The sequence below is a fragment of the Schistocerca gregaria genome, chromosome 2, assembly GCF_023897955.1.
Source record: "Schistocerca gregaria isolate iqSchGreg1 chromosome 2, iqSchGreg1.2, whole genome shotgun sequence".
Lineage (NCBI taxonomy): Eukaryota > Metazoa > Arthropoda > Insecta > Orthoptera > Acrididae > Schistocerca > Schistocerca gregaria.
This window is the reverse complement of record NC_064921.1, coordinates 195,235,202-195,256,831: the sequence shown is the minus strand read 5'-3', so window position 1 is coordinate 195,256,831 and position 21,630 is coordinate 195,235,202. Positions and strand designations below refer to the sequence as shown.

General features: G+C 38.5%; 1 protein-coding gene across 1 annotated transcript in view; it reads right to left on the bottom strand.

Annotated features, from left to right (window-relative positions):
• Positions 1 to 15,266: 15,266 nt before the first annotated feature.
• The window catches only part of LOC126335696 (protein Wnt-4-like), a 134,711-nt gene continuing 128,347 nt past the window's right edge, over positions 15,267 to 21,630 (bottom strand). The window contains exon 7 of the mRNA XM_049999155.1: positions 15,267 to 15,640. Within this exon, the coding sequence (XP_049855112.1) occupies positions 15,408 to 15,640 (233 nt within the window). The 3' untranslated portion in view covers positions 15,267 to 15,407. The remainder of the gene's footprint in view (positions 15,641 to 21,630) is intronic.

Sequence of the window (21,630 nt, the reverse complement as noted above, 5' to 3'; positions counted from 1 at the left end):
ATGTGTTAAGACAATGACAGTGTCTTTTCAATACATATCTCAATTTATTTGAAAGACTATGCATAGTGTGGTTAGGTTTTTACTGCTTGTAGATGTTCAACAGCAAACTATTGTAGCAGTATGTAGATGTTTGCCTGCAGTCTATTAATGAGGCTTATCGAAAGTTAAACAATAGTGCACTGGCCATACAACTGTGTAATATTGGTGGGTAGGGGGGTTGTGAATAGAGAAAGTAAAGGCCTGTGAAATGCAACAGTGCATCTGTTGGCTACATCATTTACAGTAGACAGTACAGCACTTCCATCCCCTATTTTTTCAGCCAGTACATTGACACCAAGGACAATCAACGAAGAAATAAAGAGTGCGAACGTCACAGGTGGCTAGTGTTTCTGCGGAGGTGTTGTCTGTCAGTACTGCCTCAGGCCATCATGTACATCTATTAATCATTGTGAATATATGACATGACTGTCTGACAGAGGAAGAGGTCCCACTACATCAAGATGAAAATTGGCAAAGCATGAAGAAGCATCTGGGAACTCTTTGATTGGGGAATGAACATGGTGGGTGACTTTGCAAAGTTGGCAATGCTGCAAGTTCTTGTCTACTCGTGGAGTCTCTTCCTGTCCCTGGTCACATCAAGCACTGAGATACTAGCTTGAATGTTTACCAGAATACAGGATGACAAAGATTATGTAAGACCTTGAACACTGTCCTACAAAATGCAAGGGCATGATCTGCCATGTGACACCTCACAATTCAATTTCATGCCCTCACTGTGCATGTCAACTAGCTAATGAATTCCAATTGGCTGTACTGCCGCAGGTAGCAGGTCTTGCTGTCTTTCTTGAAAATGTATGTTAAGGCCTTGTCGTTGGTGTATATCACAAATTCTCTTGCCTCAATCTGCAACCAGAAGTATCTGATTACTCGATATATTGCTAAAAGTTCCCAATCAAATGTGATTCTGTTTCCTAGGAAGATGATAGCTTGCACAAAAAATAAGCCAGGAGCTGTCACATGTTGTTCACCCATTGTTGGAGGGTTGCACCAATGGCGAATTGAGTGACATCCACCACTAATGCTAGTGGAGCTTCAAGCTTGGGGTGCACCAGCAGTGCTGCTTGCTCTAGGACCTTATTGATTGCTTCAGAATCCACTTTCATCTCCTCAGTCCACTGCACATGAGAACAGCTCATAACCTTGAGACCAGCCAGCACTGCAGTCAGTGGCAGCAGTAAAAACAGAGCATTCCTAAGTATTAACATATTTCTTGTATTGTAGGCAGCTTAGGTAGCTGCAATATGGCTTCAACCTTCTCAGTGAGTGGTAATGAGCCTGCTGAAGAGATTTGGTGACCCAGTAATTCAACTTCAGGTTACCCAAATACATATTTTGTCATGTTAAACACTATGCCATACTTTTTAACATGCTTAAAAACTTCTCTTAGGTGCCAGTTATGTTGATCCCTGGATGATGAATACACTAACATGTCATTCAAACAGGAAAAACAAAAGGTCAGCCTATGCAAGACAGAGTCAATGAATTGCTGCCAAGTTTGTCCAGCATTACTTAGACTGAAGGTCATAAACTTGCTCTCATACAACCCAATAGGCATAATAACCACAATCATCAGAATGTTCTTTTTTTACCACAGGAGACTGGGTATACACCTTTCCACAGTCTATAACACTGAATATAGTGGCTCTGTGTTGCATATGCTTATATTCTCTTAATAGTGGCACCAGGTAGCGATCAGTCACAGTTAATGAACTGAGCATTCTTTAATCACCACACAGAATCCAAGCTCCTCATGTGGGCTGCTGAAAGGTCAAGTGATACCTTCTCACAACATCACATCCATTTCCACTTTAGCAATGATGAGGCATCCTAGAGCCAATCTTCTCAGCCCTTAAGACACAGGTGGACCATCTGTGGTTTTTATATGGTGGCGTGTATCATGCAAAACTTGCTGTGGCATGCCTGGCGGTCTTGTTAAGGTTGAGAGCTCATGCAACAGTGGGTGGTACTCCTTGTCCAAAGCCTGTGTGACACTGATGTCATATGTTCTGGCATTACAATGGTACCTAGTGGTCATGAGCATGGTAACATTGTCCACTAGGTGAGCATTTGCTACGTCCAGCACTAGCTGATAGTGAGCTAGGAAGTCAATACCCCTCGACTGCTTCAGCCACATTGGCTGCAGTGAAATCTATGTGAATTGACAGCAGAGTCCTACATTCAACTCTTCACGCTGCATGCCATATGTCACAATTGCTGAATTATTTGTGGTGGGCAAGCTAAATGCAGTGGATGGTTTGTAACAGTGCAGTTACACTCTGGGCTGGATAGTAAGGTCAGACTCTGTGTCTATTTTGATGTGATACTATGTTGGTAATAAACACTTAACAGCAAGTAGTTGGTCAGTCAGTGGTGCCTATGACCAACTACCATTTGCATTTGGGCAGGTGCAGGGGCTAATGTGCTTCTTAGCCTGCTCTCCAAATCTTTTGTGCTACCAGAAAGTTGATGGATCAGTGTCCGATATGGACTGAGTCGAGGAAAGGCTCCTAAATCACTTGTGGCTACATCCTCTGTAGTGACTAGGACCCCCTTGCAACATTGATGTGCCAGTCTGTGCACTCAGTGCATCAACTTTCGAGGACAGAGCATCATAATTTGTATATGAGATGGGAAAGTTCATGGCCACACCACTACCAGACATTGTCAGCGTACTAATCTGTCTGTTGTTTCAGAGTAATGTCTTCTTGGATGCGGAGACACCTGTGACATGATGACTACCTTCACCTGTGGTGGCAGATGGCTGCTCCATAGAGTGCAGAGGTGACTGTCAGGCAATGTTCTGATGCCCAACTTGCTGTGGAGATGACGCAGGTAGTGGGCCGGTTTTCTCTTACCTATGTGTTCCTGAGTGAGTGCTTGTCTGATTCTGTTTTTCTGTCACACTACAACTGTGTGAAAAAGCTTAGTCTTTAATCTTTTGTGGGTGTTCTCTGCTGGTGGAGCCATGATTACATCCTGAACTTCAGAAGCGTAGCATTAATTGAGCTGACTCATTATCAATGCAAACTTAGTCGCATCCACTGTAATTCCTGCATAGCAAAAGCTGGCCTCAACCCGGGCAAACCAGAGAACTGTATAATACAGCAAAAACAGTGAGAGGTGAATGGCCAGTCATGATATTGCAGGCAGTTTCATTTTGTAATCAATATTATTGTGGGACCAGTCTTCTAAGAACTGATTATGTCAATGTCATGACTGATGAGAATATTAGATCATGTAGTGCCACTCACACTTTAGTGCTCAATCATACACTGAGAACAGGCTTGAGCATTTTTATTAATATGAAATTACAGAAGGGAATGAATCAATTGTTATAGGTGACTTGTCAATAAATAGCATGAAAAAAAAACAGAATAAACATTAAGTAAAAGAGTTACAACTTCAAGGAGTAAGTAATAAATGTAAACACAGTGCTCCAAGTGATGGATACAAACTTAGCAGTTGACACTATTCATTTGTCATTGTACAGTCACTCAACTCATGCCATAACTGTAACTCTGGATAGTGAGGACAGAGCTCACACATGCAACCATGGCAGTTGACGTGTGTAATGGTGACTACATATGCAAAGGTCATGAAGACACGGATACTTCACATGTTACAGGCATCTCCAGCTGATATAATTCTGCCACTAATGTCATGTCTCAAATTGATATATTTGTCCAGAAACGTTTCGTCCAAGAACAGACCAACAAATAACCCAGTGTGGTGGTGCACCATCTTGTTGAAACAGACCTGTCATTGAAATTCCTGTAACTGAGGTGTGACTAAAAGTATAGGCATATTTTCAGAAGTGATTTTCAATTAAAATTATGGTGCCAAGATTATATGCATGTACATATTGTGACAAACTTTTTATGTGCATTGTTAGTGTAGATTCCATGAAATGAATTTAAAATAACACAAACAGAAAGCCCAATGGGTTGCCAAGAACAATGGATTCCTCATCTGCTAGATGGAACTAGAAAATTTCAGGGATCTTTGCACACTAAACCAAGATTTGAAATGAGGATCATTCAAAATAACAATGTATGTCTTTCTACAAACTTCAGCACTATGTTTATACATTGATGTCACATTTCCTGACACTTGAGCATAACAAGTCATATTAAAATGTCACGTTTTTGAGAGATGTATGATCAGTGCTCAAATTTCATCTGGTGACTCTATGTCACTAAGGGGAAAAGAAGAAAATGTGCAACCGACAGTTTGTTAAAACTGTACAAAGGAGCCAAGATATACTGAGAAAATCTACCAGCCACAAGCCAAAATTTCAGTTTTCCCTATTTGTATGACAAATTTTGCCAACCAAAGGTGCAAAAAAAGTAAGACCTACCTGACATGTGCCAGTAGATCACAGCTGAAAAACAGAATTTCTGTCAGCAACTACCAAGTGAACACCATTAGCATAATTGTACATGTGTGGAAAATCCCACTGATTGAGAATCTTTGTAAATGTATTGGGCATAGCAGCAGTCACAATGAACAATAATAAAATATTATACAGAACAGTCTTGATTGCATAAAAACACTTTTATTCTAGGTGGTGACCAGTTTTGATCAAATGCGGATCACCTTTGGACCATACTCTAGTGATGAATCGTGGAGACAATGGCACGGTACAGGAACTGTGGATATCACCCACTGATGTTGACTGCCCGAGCTGCAGCATTTGACATAGCATTCAGCTGAGAGGGAAAGACAGAAAGTGCCTTGGTGAGACTAATAATGCATATTATGTTTGTAAGTCTTTACTGTGCAAACATTCTACAGCAAAGGCTCTCGTGGTGCCCAAACTGGTCTTGGTAATAAGAGCTCCAAGGTTTAATAGTTCATGTTGTCTACCATTGGCACCTTCACCAATTCTTCATCTTCTATGGTCACCATTCAAGTTGGTGTTTGGTGAGTGTGGTCATCTGTATTATTGAATACATTACCACAATTTATAAAACTGACTATATTACGTTTTACCAAGGGATCTTTTCAACCACAGTCCTAAACTACTGGCCATTAAAATTGCTACGCCATGAAGATGACGTGCTGCTGACGCGAAATTTAACTGACAGGAAGAAGATGCTGTGATATGCAAATGATTAGCTTTTCAGAGCATTCACACAATGTTGGCGCCAGTGGCAACACCTACAACATGCTGACATGAGGAAAGTTTCCAACTGATTTCTCATACACAAACAGCAGTTGACCGACGTTGCCTGATGAAACGTTGTTGTGATGCCTCGTGTAAGGAGGACAAATGTTTCCGACTTTGATAAAGGTTGGATTGTAGTGTATCACGATTGTGGTTTATGATATCGTGACATTGCTGCTCACATTGGTCGAGATCCAATGACTATTAGCAGAATATGGAATCAATGGGTTCAGGAGGGTAACACGGAATGTTGTGCTGGATCCCAACAGCCTCTTATCACTAGCAGTCGAGATGACAGGCATCTTAACTGCATGGCTTTAATGGATTGTGCAGCCTCGTCTTGATCCCAGAGTCAACAGATGGGGACGTTTGCAAGACAACAACCATCTGCACAAACAGTTGGATGACGTTCACAGCAGCATAGACTATCAGCTCGGAGACCATGGCTGCGGTTACCCTTGACGCTTCATCACAGACAGGAGCGCCTGCGATGGTGTACTCAACGACGAACCTGGGTGCACGAATGGCAAAATGTCATTTCTTTGGATGAATTCAGGTTCTGTTTACAGCATTATGAGGGTCGCATCTGTGTTTAGTGACATCGCGGTGAACGCACATTGGAAGCTGGCGTATCACCCAGCGTGATCGTATGGGGTGGCCTTGGTTACACGTCTCGGTCACCTCTTGTTCGCATTGATGGCACTTTGAACAATGGATGTTACATTTCAGATTTGGTACAACCCGTGGCTCTACCCTTCATTCAGTCCCTGTGAAACCCTACATTTCAGCAGGATAATGCACGACAGCATGTTGCAGGTCCTGTACGGACCTTTCTGGATACAGAAAATGTTCGACTGCTACCCTTGCCAGCACATTCTCCAGATCTCTCACCAATTGAAAACATCTGGTCAATGGTGGCTGAGCAGCTGGCTCATCACAATACGCTAGTCACTACTCTTGATGAACTGTGGTATCATGTTGAAGCTGCATGGGCAGCTGTACCTGTACACACCATCCAAGCTCTGTTTGACTCAATGTTCAGGTGTATCAAGGCCGTTATTATGACCAGAGGTGGTTGTTCTGGGTACTGTTTTCTCATGATCTGTGAACCCAAATTGTATGAAAGTGTAATCACATGTCAGTTCTAGTATAATATATTTGTCCAATGAATACCCGTTTATCATCTGCATTTTTTCTTGGTGTAGCAATTTTAATGGCCAGTAGTGCAGAAAGATGTAGCCTGGCTGAGCAACTCTTGCCATTTCAGTTAATATCACATGTATCATAAATGTATTGTTCTGTCACATAATTTAAGACACATATGTCGTGCTGCTGTTACACTGTCCTTTAACAATTTAGATAGTATGTTTGATATGAACAGTATTACAGTAAGGGATATGATATGTAATGGTCTAGAAAAGTTTAAAATGTTTGTTATTGAATGAAGAAGGCAGCTGTCTCAACTTGATTGCCTAGGAAACATTTGATCTTGTACTATTGTAATACACGGCTAGTTTTTGCCAGTGTACTATCATGAAATGGCATTTGGCTTCTCCACTTTACTTAGTTGCTTTCATGAAGATTCTCTGTCAAAGTTATGTGTATTTCTTGATATGCAGCCCGCATCTCGTGTCGTGCGGTAGCAGTCTCGCTTCCTACGCCCAGGTTCCCGGGTTCGATTCTCGGCGGGGTCAGGGATTTTTTCTGCCTCGTGATGGCTGGGTGTTGTGTGATGTCCATAGGTTAGTTAGGTTTAAGTAGTTCTAAGTTCTAGGAGACTGATGACCATAGATGTTAAGTCCCATAGAGCTTAGAGCCATTTGAACCATTCTTCTTGATATGCACCCTTTCCTATGGAACACTAAACTCAGATGGCATATCTTGTTATTTGTGCTCTCATTGTGATTTGTGAATGAGTGTCCTGAACATGATGTCACATTGTGATCAGTAACAACATCTGTAGATATGCATAGAATGATGTGGACACCATGTCTGGGCAATTCTGTTCTTGTTTGGAGATATACATCTAGGGAAGTGAGACAACCTTTCTCAGTATACATGGTAAGATTAGTACTGGGTTAAAGAGAACTAAGCTGATTAAAGATTAAAAATCACTTTTAACCTATTCCAAAATAAATTGCTTCATTACTTTTTAATATATATTCATTTATCAGCCCCCTCTCCCTCTGCGTACATAAGGCCACACAGCTTGGCAGTTATCAAGGTGATGTCATAATAAAAATGACAAAAACACAAAATGTGCAAGAAACATATTGTATTGTTGTGTAGGGGAAGTTCACTAAGTGCTTTGTACTTGATTCTCTCCAGGTACACAAATAATACCTGTCTCTGAAGCAATGAGAAGTGCGTTTTGACTCAGTAAATTCACAATAAACTAATAATAGACAGAAATGCCCTTTTTGATACAGTGAATCACATTGTACGTCTTATAGATAAATGGCAGTTGCACAGAATTGAAAGAAGCAGACAGCAGGTTAGCACTGTTTGGAAGCAGCCTGGTAGCTATTACACATGTAATGGATTTTGCAAAAGAAAGTAACTGCTGTACTATAACAAAAGACAGCCAGTTCATGTCTCAGAAGTATCTTGTTGAATAGTATACACCTGTATACAAAAATTCAGTGGTGTGCACAAGTGACTGTCAAAAACAGGTAAAAATCTCCAATCTGTTTATTTTAACAGTAAGCAGTAGTGACAATCTAATTACTGTAGTCATCAGTCCAATTATCAAGTGGCTAATGCTTAAAAGAGTAGTTTATCAAGAACTGGATAGATACGTATGGGATAGAACAGTTCATGATGAAAGAAACCTTCCCTGGTATGGCAGTGAAACTTCTAAAGGAATCATGTGTACTGCATAATAGTTGGAAAATAAAGCATTTGGATACACCTAGAGACATGCCAAATGAAATGTTGGCTGTCAAAAGGGTAATGTGTGAAGCCTTCAATGACTTAATGAAAAATCTCTCACAAAATCCAAAGAAATTCTGGTCATGTGTAAAAGACATCATGGGCACCAAAGTTAAATGTTTAGTTTAATGTATGTAAGGTATGGAAGTTAATTTAATCACACATTAATCTCTTCATTTTATGTTGCAGTACAGCCTTGACAAGTTCTATTTATCATTTTTTAAATGTAAAATACAGACAAGCCATGATTAATTTATTGTTGAAGCAAAGTGTGTATACAAGACAACTGTGTGTGTGATCCTAAGACACGCTATTATAAGGGGTAGTCAAATGTAAATGAAACAGATGGATGAAAGTAAGTAGACTGTTTATTATTTCAAAAGTAATTTCTATAACCATTAATACATTTATCCCACAGTGAGACGAAGCAGTCAATGACCTCATCGAAAAATGTTTGCAGATGCCTATGGAGCCATGATTGTACCCCGGCATGCACCTCTTCATCCGAAGAAAATCAACAACCACTAACGTCTTTCCTCAGGGCTGCAAAAATATGGAAATCACTTAGGAAGAGACTGGCATTGTGTGGAGGCTTCCCATCTAAACTACTGCAGTGTAGTGAAACCAGTCACCCACCCTTACACATCCTTCATATTGTCCCGATGTCTTCCCCTGTTATTTCCATATTTTTTCTGGCCTGAAGAAAGACATTCATGGCTGTTGATTTGCTTTGGATGAAGAAGAGCATGTCTGGGTACACTCATGGTTCCACAGACTACCACAAACATTTTTCCATGAAGGCACTGACCATCTAGTCTCATAGTGGTGTCAATGTATCAGCAGTTATGATGATTACTTTTGAAATAATGAAAAGTTTACTTACTTGTTTTTCACCTGTCAAGTTTTCATTTGATTGCTCCTTATAGGAAGGTTTATCAATTTTCCTAATTACAATAAAACCTAAAATGTTTTGGTAATTAAATAATTTTATAAAGTCAGTTTGTATTAATTCAAATTATTATGAAAATCTTTCTGACTGTCTTTGTAAGTAAGTTAAACAATGGAAAGTCCAGAAAAGAATAACGACAATATTATGGATAGGACAGATTGGTACTCAGAGATGCTGAGTCGCATAGAGACACAACAAAAAGTCTGCTAAGCAAGTAAGCTTTCAGCTGAAAGACCTTCTTCTTAATCACACACACACACACACACACACACACACACACACACACACACACACACACACACACACACACACACACACACACTTTCACACAAACACATGTCACACACACACACACACGCTGCTGTGACCAACCAGAGACTGTGGTATGAGTGTGTTTGAGTTGTGTTTGTGTGAATGTATGTGTGTCTGTAAAAGAACTACTTTTGACAAAAAGCTTACTTGTTTAGCAGTCTTTTTGTTGTCCCTGTCTGCAACTCAACATCTCCATTACATGGTTTGTATGTATGTTATATATCTTTGAATTGATTATGTCGACATTTATTTTGAGTGTTGTGAGAAAAAATTGTTTCCCTTCCTGCTCTTGAAAAATGTTAAAAAATCCAAAAAACTTAGTGTTTCAGAGTAAATTGCAATTACAGCTCAAATCCTTGTAAATTCACTAGTTGAAAACAATGAGAGTAGGACTGTTAGAAACGGTGAAGTTCAGCTGGGATTGTATATACTTTTTGCATATTAATGTAGTATTTTTATGAAAAAGATAGATTTCTACTCAACACATAGAGGAGGCACTGAGTGACAGATGGGCACAATTTTTTAAAAAAAGCTAAACATTTAAGTTTTCAGACAAGAAAGCACTTTTTCTAAATCGAACCCCCCCCCCCCCCCCCCCCCACACACACACACACACTGTTTTACACCCTGGAATTTTTTCCATTATTTCCATACAGAATTTTTAATGGTTTTCAGATAAATTAATACATTATCTTGCCACTGAGATGTTTTGGAGTGGAAAATACTGAAAATATGAGCATAAAATATGGATGCCACATTGTTTTGACTAAGTGTTGTGTGTTTGGGCCTCTAGTGTTTGTATCAGAAAGAACCTGAGTTTGCCGATTTATAGACAGTCAATAGTGGTTTGTGTAAAAAGAAAACGCTTTGTTTGAATGTTGGGTAACAACAGCTGGGTAGTATAGAAGGATAATCAATGTTTGTTTTCGAAGCAGTTGTTTTTTTGCGTACATTCATGTGTAAAGTAAACTAGCAGCAATTGCCTTGATTATCAGTTTGAGTAGTATACTATACAATGACAGGAGAAACTTCTGCCTGCTCTAATGTATAACTTGTCTTGTTCCATAACTCTGAAGGGTCTCTTTCTAAATGGTATTACTGGAACATGATGGGCAATGACTGGAGTGTTTAAAGGCTCATGAGAAATCAGAAAAATAAGTCATGTGAAAATGAAGGCAAGTTGCATTTTTTTAAATTTCTGTCTGTTAATGTATTCACATATTATAAAAACAAATTCTGAACTGTTGTTGTTGTTGTTGTTGTTGTCATGATCTTCAGTCCTGAGACTGATTTGATGCAGCTCTCCATGCTAATCTATCCTATGCAAGCTCCTTCATCTCCCAGTACCTACTGCAACCTACATCCTTCTGAATCTGCTTAGTGTATTCATCTCTTGGTCTCCCTCTATGATTTTTACCCTCCACACTGTCCTCCAATGCTAAATTTGTGATCCCTTGATGCCTCAGGACATGTCCTACCAACTGATCCCTTCTTCTAGTCAAGTTGTGCCACAAACTTCCCTTCTCCCCAATCCTATTCAATACCTCCTCATTAGTTATGTGATCTACTGACCTAATCTTCAACATTCTTCTGTAGCATCACATTTCGAAAGCTTCTATTCTCTTCTTGTCCAAACTATTTATTGTCCATGTTTCACTTCCATACATGGCTACACTCCATACAAATACTTTCAGAAACGACTTCCTGACACTTAAATCAATACTCGATGTTAACAAATTTCTCTTCTTCAGAAACACTTTCCTTGCCATTGCCAGTCTACATTTTATATCCTCTCTACTTTGACCATCATCAGTTATTTTGCTTCCCAAATAGCAAAACTCCGTTACTAATTTTAGTGACTCATTTCCTAATCTAATTCCCTCAGCATCACCCGACTTAATTCAACTACATTCCATTATCCTCGTTTTACTTTTGTTGATGTTCATCTTACATCCTCCTTTCAAGACACTGTCCATTCCGTTCAACTGCTCTTCCAAGTCCTTTGCTGTCTCTGACAGAATTACAATGTCATCGGTGACCCTCAATGTTTTTATTTCTTCTCTCTGGATTTTAATACCTACTCCAAATTTTTCTTTTGTTTCCTTTACTGCTTGCTCAATATACGGATTGAATAACATCGGGGAGAGGCTACAACCCTGTCTTACTCCCGTCCTAACCACTGCTTCCTATTCATGCCCCTCGACCCTTATAACTGCCATCTGCTTCCTGTACAAATTGTAAATGGCCTTTCGCTCCCTATATTTTACCCCTGCCACCTCCTTCAGAATCTGAAAGAGAGTATTCCAGTCAACATTGTCAAAAGCTTTCTCTAAGTCTACAAATGCTAGAAATGTAGTTCTGCCTTTCCTTGATCTTTATTCTAAGATAAGTCGTAAGGTCAGTATTGCCTCACATGTTCCAACATTTCTACACAATCCAAACTGATCTTCCCCGAGGTCAGATTCTACCAGTTTTCCATTTGTCTGTAAAGAATTCGCATTAGTATTTTGCAGCTGTGGCTTATTAAACTGACAGTTCGGTAATTTTCACATCTGTCAACACCTGCTCTCTTTGGGATTAGAATTATTATATTCTTCTTGAAATCTGAGCGTATTTCACCTGCCTCATACATCTTGCTCAGCAGATGGTAGAATTTTGTCAGGACTGGCTCTCCTAAGGTCGTCAGCGGAATGTTGTCTACTCCCGGGTTCTTGTTTCGACTCAGGTCTTTCAGTGCTCTTTCAAACTCTTCACGCAGTATCGTATCTCCCATTTCATCTTCATCTACATCCTCTTCCATTTCCATAATATTGTCCTCAAGTACATCACCCTTGTATTGACCCTCTATATACTCCTTCCACCTTCCTGCTTTCCCCTCTTTGCTTAGAACTGGATTTCCATCTGAGCTCTTGATATTCATATAAGTGGCTCTCTTTTCTCCAAAGGTCTCTTTAATTTTCCTGTAGGCTGTATCTATCTTACCCCTAGTGAGATAAGCCTCTACATCCTTACATTTGTCCTCTAGCCATGCCTGCTTAGCCATTTTGCACTTGCTGTCAATCTCATTTTTGAGACGTTTGTATTCCTTTTTGCCTGCTTCATTTACTGCATTTTTATATTTTCTCCTTTCATCAATTAAATTCAATGTTTCTTCTGTTACCCAAGGATTTCTACTAGCCCTCATCTTTTTAGCTATTTGATCCTCTGCTGCCTTCACTACTTCATCCCTCAGAGCTACCCATTCATTTCTACTGTATTTCTTTCCCCCATTCCTGACAATTGTTCCCTTCTGCTGTTCCTGAAACTCTTTAAAACCTCTGGTTTAGTCAATTTATCCAAGTTCCATCTCCTTAAATTCCCACCTTTTTGCAATTTCTTCAGTTTTAATATACAATTCTGAACTAGGATAAAAAATAATGGGGAGGGATAATTTTGGATTGAATCTAGGAGGAGCGGAATATTTGCTGAGGGACATAGAGTAATTAATTGTGTTAAGAGAAAATAATAACAAAACTGGTAAATTAAAAGACAGGTTGAAAAATGTATGGAGTAGTCAAGTATTGGAAATAAAATATGGGATGTGTAAAGTCAGTTATAAGACATGAATAATACCATAAGAAAATTTTGTGACATTTATAATGAGAAATGGGAGTAATTTCCTTTAACGCATTTTGCTAGTCTTTTAGTCTTAGCACTACTGAACATCCAGATATTTCATGCTATGAAGAATCCTACCTCAGTGAGACAAGAGGAAAAGCTTTATTCCCATGTAAGTCCAATTACTTTCACACAGAACTCCCCCCACACCCCACAGCAACAAGGTTCATGGGATCGCTCTCCTTCTCGAAGAAGAAACTATTAGTTCCGACATCTAGACTGGTGTACTGATAATTGTATAGTTTTCTTATGATGGAACATATTTAACATGTCAGTTACATTCTTTGGCATATAAGAGCACAATTTTCTGGTTATTTGCTTGGTAGCATTCTACCGTCTAATGAGACGTTAGAAAGTGGCACTGGAAAAGAATCCTACCTAAGTCATATAAAATACACATTCACTAAAGAAATGCACAAGTACATTTTTGTATAACATTTACAATGTTTTGCCAAGAATACAAAATCAGATAAACGAAAAGGTACATGTAGTACTAAAAATAAGTTAAATGGATGATAACAGACAACAACCCTCCTGTGAGGCAAACTACAAGTAAACAACATTACATGACAAAGAAACCAAAACATGATTAGCTTTTGAAATAATGCTTTTTTTTGCGCTTACTTGCATGAATGCTCGATGTACTTGTGCTTTAAGTCTGAGATTGCATAACATTCCGTATTAAGCATATACAGAAATAAAAGTCACTGCAAAAGTGATAACGTTTATTACTCTCATTTCAGAAATCCATCATAAACAAATAATGTAAAATATAAAATCAGGAACTACAGTCTTGATTTCATCAGTCTTTGTCATCTTCCTTTGCAGTCTTTGTGGAAATTTATGTCAGAAAATTCATCAATGGAAAATCCAGGATGGAACACAAAAATATTATGAAAAGGAAAGTCGCTATTCACCAAATAGCAGAGATGCTAAGTTGCAGATAGGCACAACAAAAAGACTGTCACAAATAAGCTTTCGGCCAGCAAGGATTTCATCAAAAATACATGAAAGACACACACTTTTATGCAGATGCAATTCACACACACATGACTGCAGTCTCTGGCAACCGAGTGTGGCTTCAGTTGCCAGAGACTACAGTTACGTGTGTGTGTGTGTGTGTGTGTGTTGTGTGTGTGTGTGTGTGTGTGTGTGTGTGTATGATCTATTTTTGATGAAGGCATTGAAGGCTTTGCTGGTCGAAAGCTTATTTGTGACAGTCTTTTTGTTGTGCCCATCTGCAACTCAGCATCTCTGCTATATGGTGAGTAGCAACTTTCCTTTTCATAATATTGTTATAAGCCTTATTAATGTAGTAAATGGCATAATTTTTGTCTAGACAAACCAAGGAAATAAAGTATAAATGTCCTCTTTCTTTAAATTGGAGTGAGTCAGCTGAAAAATCTGGACACCTAGAATAGAAGCTGTGACAGTGTGTCATGGCATTGCCAAGAAGTATAAAAAGTTGCATGTTTCTGTTTCTCAATAAAGACAATGTGTACACTTTCATTTGCAGATTTCTTACGGGTGCTATTATAGTTCAGCGATGACAAACACTACATGAAAAATCGTGACTGTCTTTGAATTACACATGGAAGACAGCTCTATTCATTTCTTCATATCTGTAGTTATCACCGCTGCAGTACACCTTTCATAAATTAATAATTACTGAAGATCACCTTCTTGGTGAACAGAGATTTCTCTCTCTTTTCTTTATTTTGTTTTTGGTCAGATAAACTGCTGCAAGTGAGCAGAGTTACAGATAGTAACACAGATGTGATTGATGGGATAATGCCTGGCCCAGCCCTTCCCTGACACTGAGAATTACTCGGCTATGCAAAAATTGTACAGCCAGATCAGTATGCAATGTGCTAAATATACAGCTGACATTTGCATAACACATTATGTGACTGGTTAGCTGCTGATGTGGTATCTCATATTGTTAAAACTTGTTATTAATGAGCTAATTTTATATCTCTTTTGCTGAGCAATATATGTTCTGCACACAAAATAGGAATTTTATTTTAATCAGTACCACATAGCACCACTATCTGTTTGTTACAGCTTGGAAGAAACAGGAAAATATTTAAATGTGTAGCCATCAGAAAATACCTGAAGCCTCAGCACTGTTCATTCTTTACAAGGTACGAAAGAAAGCATGCTGATATGGATCATTAATTGATCACCCTCTTTGTATTTAGAGACACTGATTTCACATACAATGACTTTACAATGAAGTTCAGTCGGTGGAACAGAAATTTTGACACAGGTGCTTTTGGCACACACACAACACACAAAAAACTTTTGGAGATGCGCCATTGTGACAGATGATTACTCGCAGAAGTAGGAGGTGCGGCTGTGGCGGCACCAGTCACACAGCAGCCGCTCGTGCAACCAATGGCATCGACACTTGTGTGCTAGGGGCCTGCGTATGGTATGGAAACCACGGCCACAGCACAGCATGGCACAGTTGTCGGCATCTGAGCAGCGGCGCCCACGTGTCCAACTGCACAGTGGCGGTGTCTCATCCAGGTACAACAGCTGCAGCTGCCTGCCAGACCAGCCTGTCAACACAGTTTGTAACACACTAATGTTGTTGTATAGTACTGGAGAATATGACATACACAAATAATATAGAATGTGATACATTGGTGTGTTTTATATTCATAATTTATTTTTTAATTCCTATATTGCCTTTAGTTTTGCATTGATAGTTTTCAGTTTTTGATTACTTCTGTGTAAATATTCTTTCATTTATACTCATTATTCAGTAAATGGAGAAGTTAATAAAGATGATCAATAGTAAGCGTACAAAAAGAAATGTATTTTTAACATCACTTAATAATCACTTTTTAACATCACTTAATAATTTTTAACATCACTTAATTATTTTCTTAAAAGGACATTGTTAAGAATATTTATCACCACCAATATAAATACAAAGTACATATATCTTTACTCTGTTAACACATTTATGGCATAGAACTGGCTGACTGCCATATTCACATGTACACTCGTTGTTGAGAAACTTCTGCACATCGCTGACATGTATAAATATACTACTTTCCAACAGACCTACCTCCATACATTTTTATTGCAATAAAATTACATTTGACAAGTCTCAAAATTTTACAGACTTAACCTTGCTCCAAGATTTGGTAAAAGTATCTGCTACATTGTTTTCTGGATCTATTTTACACATGGGCATAACTCCGCTCATATAACAGTCATTTACAAAATGGTTATGTACGTGAATATACTTTGAATTTTTTAGTAAAGTTACCATATCTTTCAATACTGACTTCATGTGCTGTCTTCATATACTTCTAACAGGTTCATCACACTTTGCATCAAAAAGATTCAAAATAACCAGAATTAACTGAATCTCAGCGACAGCTTCTGACAATGCTACATACTCAGTAAAACTTAAAAGTTTCTTAGATTTGCAAAATATTACATTTCTAAATAATCTAGTTACATAACCTGATCTAGATTTACAATCTACTCAGTCACCTGCCTAATCCACATCTACAAAACAATTTAAGAGATCACTATTTTTTGTATTTCTATATTTTAACTTCAAACTTATGTTTGATATAAATATTTCAGTACTCACAAAGCAAACTTAAAGTGAGTATCATTGTAACAATTTTGAAACCTACTCAAACAGTTTACACTGCAACTTACGTCCATCTGTGTTCCTGAGATAATATACAGAATGGCATCTGTAAAGTTCCTGTACTGAATATCATGGCTTGCATCTTGTGCTGGTTCTAATTTCAGGTTAACTTCTATTGTTGTACTGTACAACTTTCAATGTTTAATCTAATATTTCTTAATTAGAGGTGCATTACAGCTTTCCTGACTAAAAGTCATTATATTTTTTGCCTAATTATTGTCAATATTTATCCTGAGATAATTTATTACTTCAAGATACAAATGAATTAGGACATATAGCATATAATTAATGTTTATTTCCATCAATGGGGAAAATTGAAAATTTGTGCTAGACCAGGATTTGAACCTGGGTCTCTTGCTGAAAATGCAGCACAAATTTTCAACTTTCCAATTGATGTAAATTAATGTCTACTAGCAGCTACATGTAATTTCTTTGTGTCTTGATTGATTATGGCTACAGGATCAGACAACACACATATAATTCTTTACTTCACTTAAGTCTTTCATTTGAAATCACTTGGGTAACAGATTATTGATTTCTTGTGCACTATCCTTCCACTTTTACTACAAATTAGCAAATCAACAAACACAATTACATAGATAACATAATTTGCAGTTATCAGTACATACAGGTGTTAATCATATTTGTTGTTGTTATTCTGTGGTCTTCAGTCTAAAGACTAGTTCTTGCAGCTCTCTAATCCACTGCAATCTGTACAAGCCTCTTCATCTCAGAGTAACTACTGCAACTTACATCCTTCTGAATCTCCTTACTGTATTCATCTTACTGTAATCATCTATGATTTTTGCATCCCATACTTCCTCCAATAATGAATTGGTAATCCCCTATGTTTCTGAATGTGTTTTATCAACTGATTTTTCTTTTAGTTAGGTTGTGCTACAAATTCCTTTTCTCCCCAATTCTATTCAGTGCCTCCTCATTATTTATGTGATCTACCCATCTAATCTTCAGCATTCTTCTGTAGCACCACATTTCAAAAGCTTCTATTCTCTTTTTGTATGTTGTCCATGTTTCACTTCCACACATAGCTACACTCCAGACAAATATTTTCAGAAAATACTTCCTAACACCTAAATCTATATTCAATGTCAAAAAACTTTTCTTCAGAAATGTGTTTTTTGCCATCGCCAGTATACATTTTACATCCTCTGTTCTTTGGCCACCATGAATTATTTTACTGCCCAAATAGCAAAACTTATCTACTACTTTAAGTGTCTTATTACCTTATCTAATTCCCTAAGTGTTATATTATTTAATTCAACTACATCCCATTGCTTTTGTTGACTTTCATCTCATGTCCATCTTTCAAGGTACGGTCCATTATGTTCAACCGATCTTCCAAGTCCTTTGCTGTCTCTGACAGAATTACAATGTCATTGGCAAACCCCAACATTTTTATTTCTTCTCCCTAAACTTCAATTCCTACTCCAAATATTTCTTTGTTTTCCTTTATTGCTTACTCAGTGTACAGATTGAATAATGTCGGGGGCAGGCTGGAACCCTATCTCATTCCCTTCTCAATCATTGCTTCCTCTTTATGTCTCTTGACTCTTATAACTGCAATCTGGTTTCTGTACAAGTTGTAAATAGCCTTTCACTCCTTTATTTTACTCCTGCTACCTTCAGAATTTCAAAGAGAGTATTCCAGCCAATGTTGTCAAACACTTTCTCTAAATATTTTTTTTTTGTTGGTCATCAATTATTTGCTGGATGTATTCCAATCTCTGTCTTCCTCTACAGTTTTCAGTTTTTGCCCTCTACAGCTCCCTCTAGTACCATGGAAGTCATTCCCTCATGTCTTAGCATATGTCCTATCATCCTGTCCCTTCTCCTTATCAGTGTTTTCCACATATTCCTTTCCTCTCCGATTCTGCGTAGAATCTCCTCATTCCTTACCTTATCAGTCCACCAAATTTTCAACATTCGTCTATAGCACCACATCTCAAATGCTTCTATTCTCTTCTGTTCCGGTTTTCCCACAGTCCATGTTTCACTACCATACAATGCTGTACTACAGACGTAAATCCTCAGAAATTTCTTCCTCAAATTAAGGCCGGTATTTGATATTAGTAGACTTCTCTTGGCCAGAAATGCCTTTTTTGCCATAGTGAGTCTGCTTTTGATGTCCTCCTTGCTCCATCCATTATTGGTTATTTTACTGCCTAGGTAGCAGAATTCCTTAACTTCATTGACTTAGTGACCACCAATCCTGATGTTAAGTTTCTCACTGTTCTCATTTCTACTACTTCTCATTACCTTCATCTTTCTCCGATTTACTCTCAAATCATACTGTGTACTCATTAGACTGTTCATTCCGTTCAGCAGATCATTTAATTCTTCTTCACTTTCACTCAGGATAGCAATGTCATCAGCAAATCGTATCATTGATATCCTTTCACCTTGTATTTTAATTCCACTCCTGAACCTTTCTTTTATTTCCATCATTGCTTCCTCGATGTACAGATTGAAGAGTAGGGGTGAAAGGCTACAGCCTTGTCTTACACCCTTCTTAATATGAGCACTTTGTTCTTGATCGTCCACTCTTATTATTCCCTCTTGGTTGTTGTACATATTGTGTATGACCCGTCTCTCCCTATAGCTTACCCCTACTTTTTTCAGAATCTCGAACAGCTTGCACCATTTTATATTGTCGAATGCTTTTTCCAGATTGACAAATCCTATGAACATGTCTTTATTTTTCTTTAGCCTTGCTTCCATTATTAGCCGTAATGTCAGAATTGCCTCTCTCATGCCTTTACTTTTCCTAAAGCCAAACTGATCGTGACCTAGCGCATTCTCAATTTTCTTTTCCATTCTTCTGTATATTATTCTTGTAAACAGCTTCAATGCATGAGCTGTTAAGCTGATTGTGCGATAATTCTCGCACTTGTCAGCTCTTGCCATCTTCGGAATTGTATGGATGATGCTTTTCCGAAAGTCAGATGGTATGTCGCCAGACCCATATATTCTACACACCAACATGAATAGTCATTTTGTTGCCAATTCCCCTAATGATTTTAGAAATTCTGATGGAATGTTATCTATCCCTTCTGCCTTATTTAACCGTAAGTCCTCCAAAGCTCTTTTAAATTCCGATTCTAATACTGGATCCCCTATCTCTTCTAAATCTACTCCTGTTTCTTCTTCTATCACATCAGACAAATCTTCACCCTCATAGAGGCTTTCAATGTATTCTTTCCCCCTATCTGCTCTCTCTCCTCAGCATTTGACAGTGGAATTCCCGTTGCACTCTTAATGTTACCACCGTTGCTTTTAATGACACCAAAGGTTGTTTTGATTTTCCTGTATGCTGAGTCTGTCCTTCCGACAATCGTATCTTTTTCGATGTCTTCCCTTTTTTCCTGCAGCCATTTCGTCTTAGCTTCCCTGCACTTCCTATTTATTTCATTCCTCAGTGACTTGTATTTCTGTATTCCTGATTTTCCCGGAACATGTTTGTACTTCCTCCTTTCATCAATCAACAGAATTATTTCTTCTGTTACCCATGGTTTCTTTGCAGCTACCTTCTTTGTACCTATGTTTTCCTTCCCAACTTCTGTGATGGCCCTTTTTAGAGATGCCCATTCCTCTTCAACAGTGCTGCCTACTGCACTATTCTTATTGCTGTATCTATAGCGTTAGAGAACTTCAAACGTATCTCGTCATTCCTTAGAACTTCCGTATCCCACTTCTTTGCGCATTGATTCTTCCTGACTAATGTCTTGAACTTCAGCCTACTCTTCATCACTACTATATTGTGATCTGAGTCTATATCTGCTCCTGGGTACGCCTTACAATCCAGTATCTGATTTCGGAATCTCTGTCTGACCATGATGTAATCTAATTCCCGTATCTCCTGGCCTTTTCCAAGTATACCTCCTCCTCTTGTGATTCTTGAACAGGGTAGTCGCTATTACTAGCTGTAACTTCTACATCTACATCTACATGACTACTCTGCAATTCACATTTAAGTGCTTGGCAGAGGGTTCATCGAACCACAATCATACTATCTCTCTACTATTCCACTCCCGAACAGCGAGCGGGATAAACGAACACCTAAACCTTTCTGTTCGAGCTCTGATTTCTCGTATTTTATTTTGATGGTCATTCCTACCTATGTAGGTTGGGCCCAACAAAATATTTTCGCATTCAGAAGAGAAAGTTGGTGACTGAAATTTCGTAAAACGGTCTCGCCGCGACGAAAAACGTCTATGCTGTAATGACTTCCATCCCAACTCATGTATCATATCTGCCACACTCTCTCCCCTATAACATGATAATACAAAACGAGCTGCCCTTTTTTGCACTCTTTCGATGTCCTCCGTCAATCCCACCTGGTAAGGATCCCACACCGTGCAGCAATATTCTAACAGAGGACGAACGAGTGTAGTGTAAGCTGTCTCTTTAGTGAACTTGTTGCATCTTCTAAGTGTCCTGCCAATGAAACGCAACCTTTGACTCGCCTTCCCCACAATATTATCTATGTGGTCCTTCCAACTGAAGTTGTTCGTAATTTTAACACCCAGGTACTTAGTTGAATTGACAGCCTTGAGAATTGTACTATTTATCGAGTAATCGAATTCCAACGGATTTCTTTTGGAACTCATGTGGATCATCTCACATTTTTCGTTATTTAGCGTCAACTGCCACCTGACACACCATACAGCAATCTTTTCTAAATCGCTTTGCAACTGATACTGGTCTTCGGATGACCTTACTAGATGGTAAATTACAGCATCATCTGCGAACAATCTAAGAGAACTGCTCAGATTGTCACCCAGGTCATTTATATAGATCAGGAACAGCAGAGGTCCCAGGACGCTTCCCTGGGGAACACCTGATATCACTTCAGTT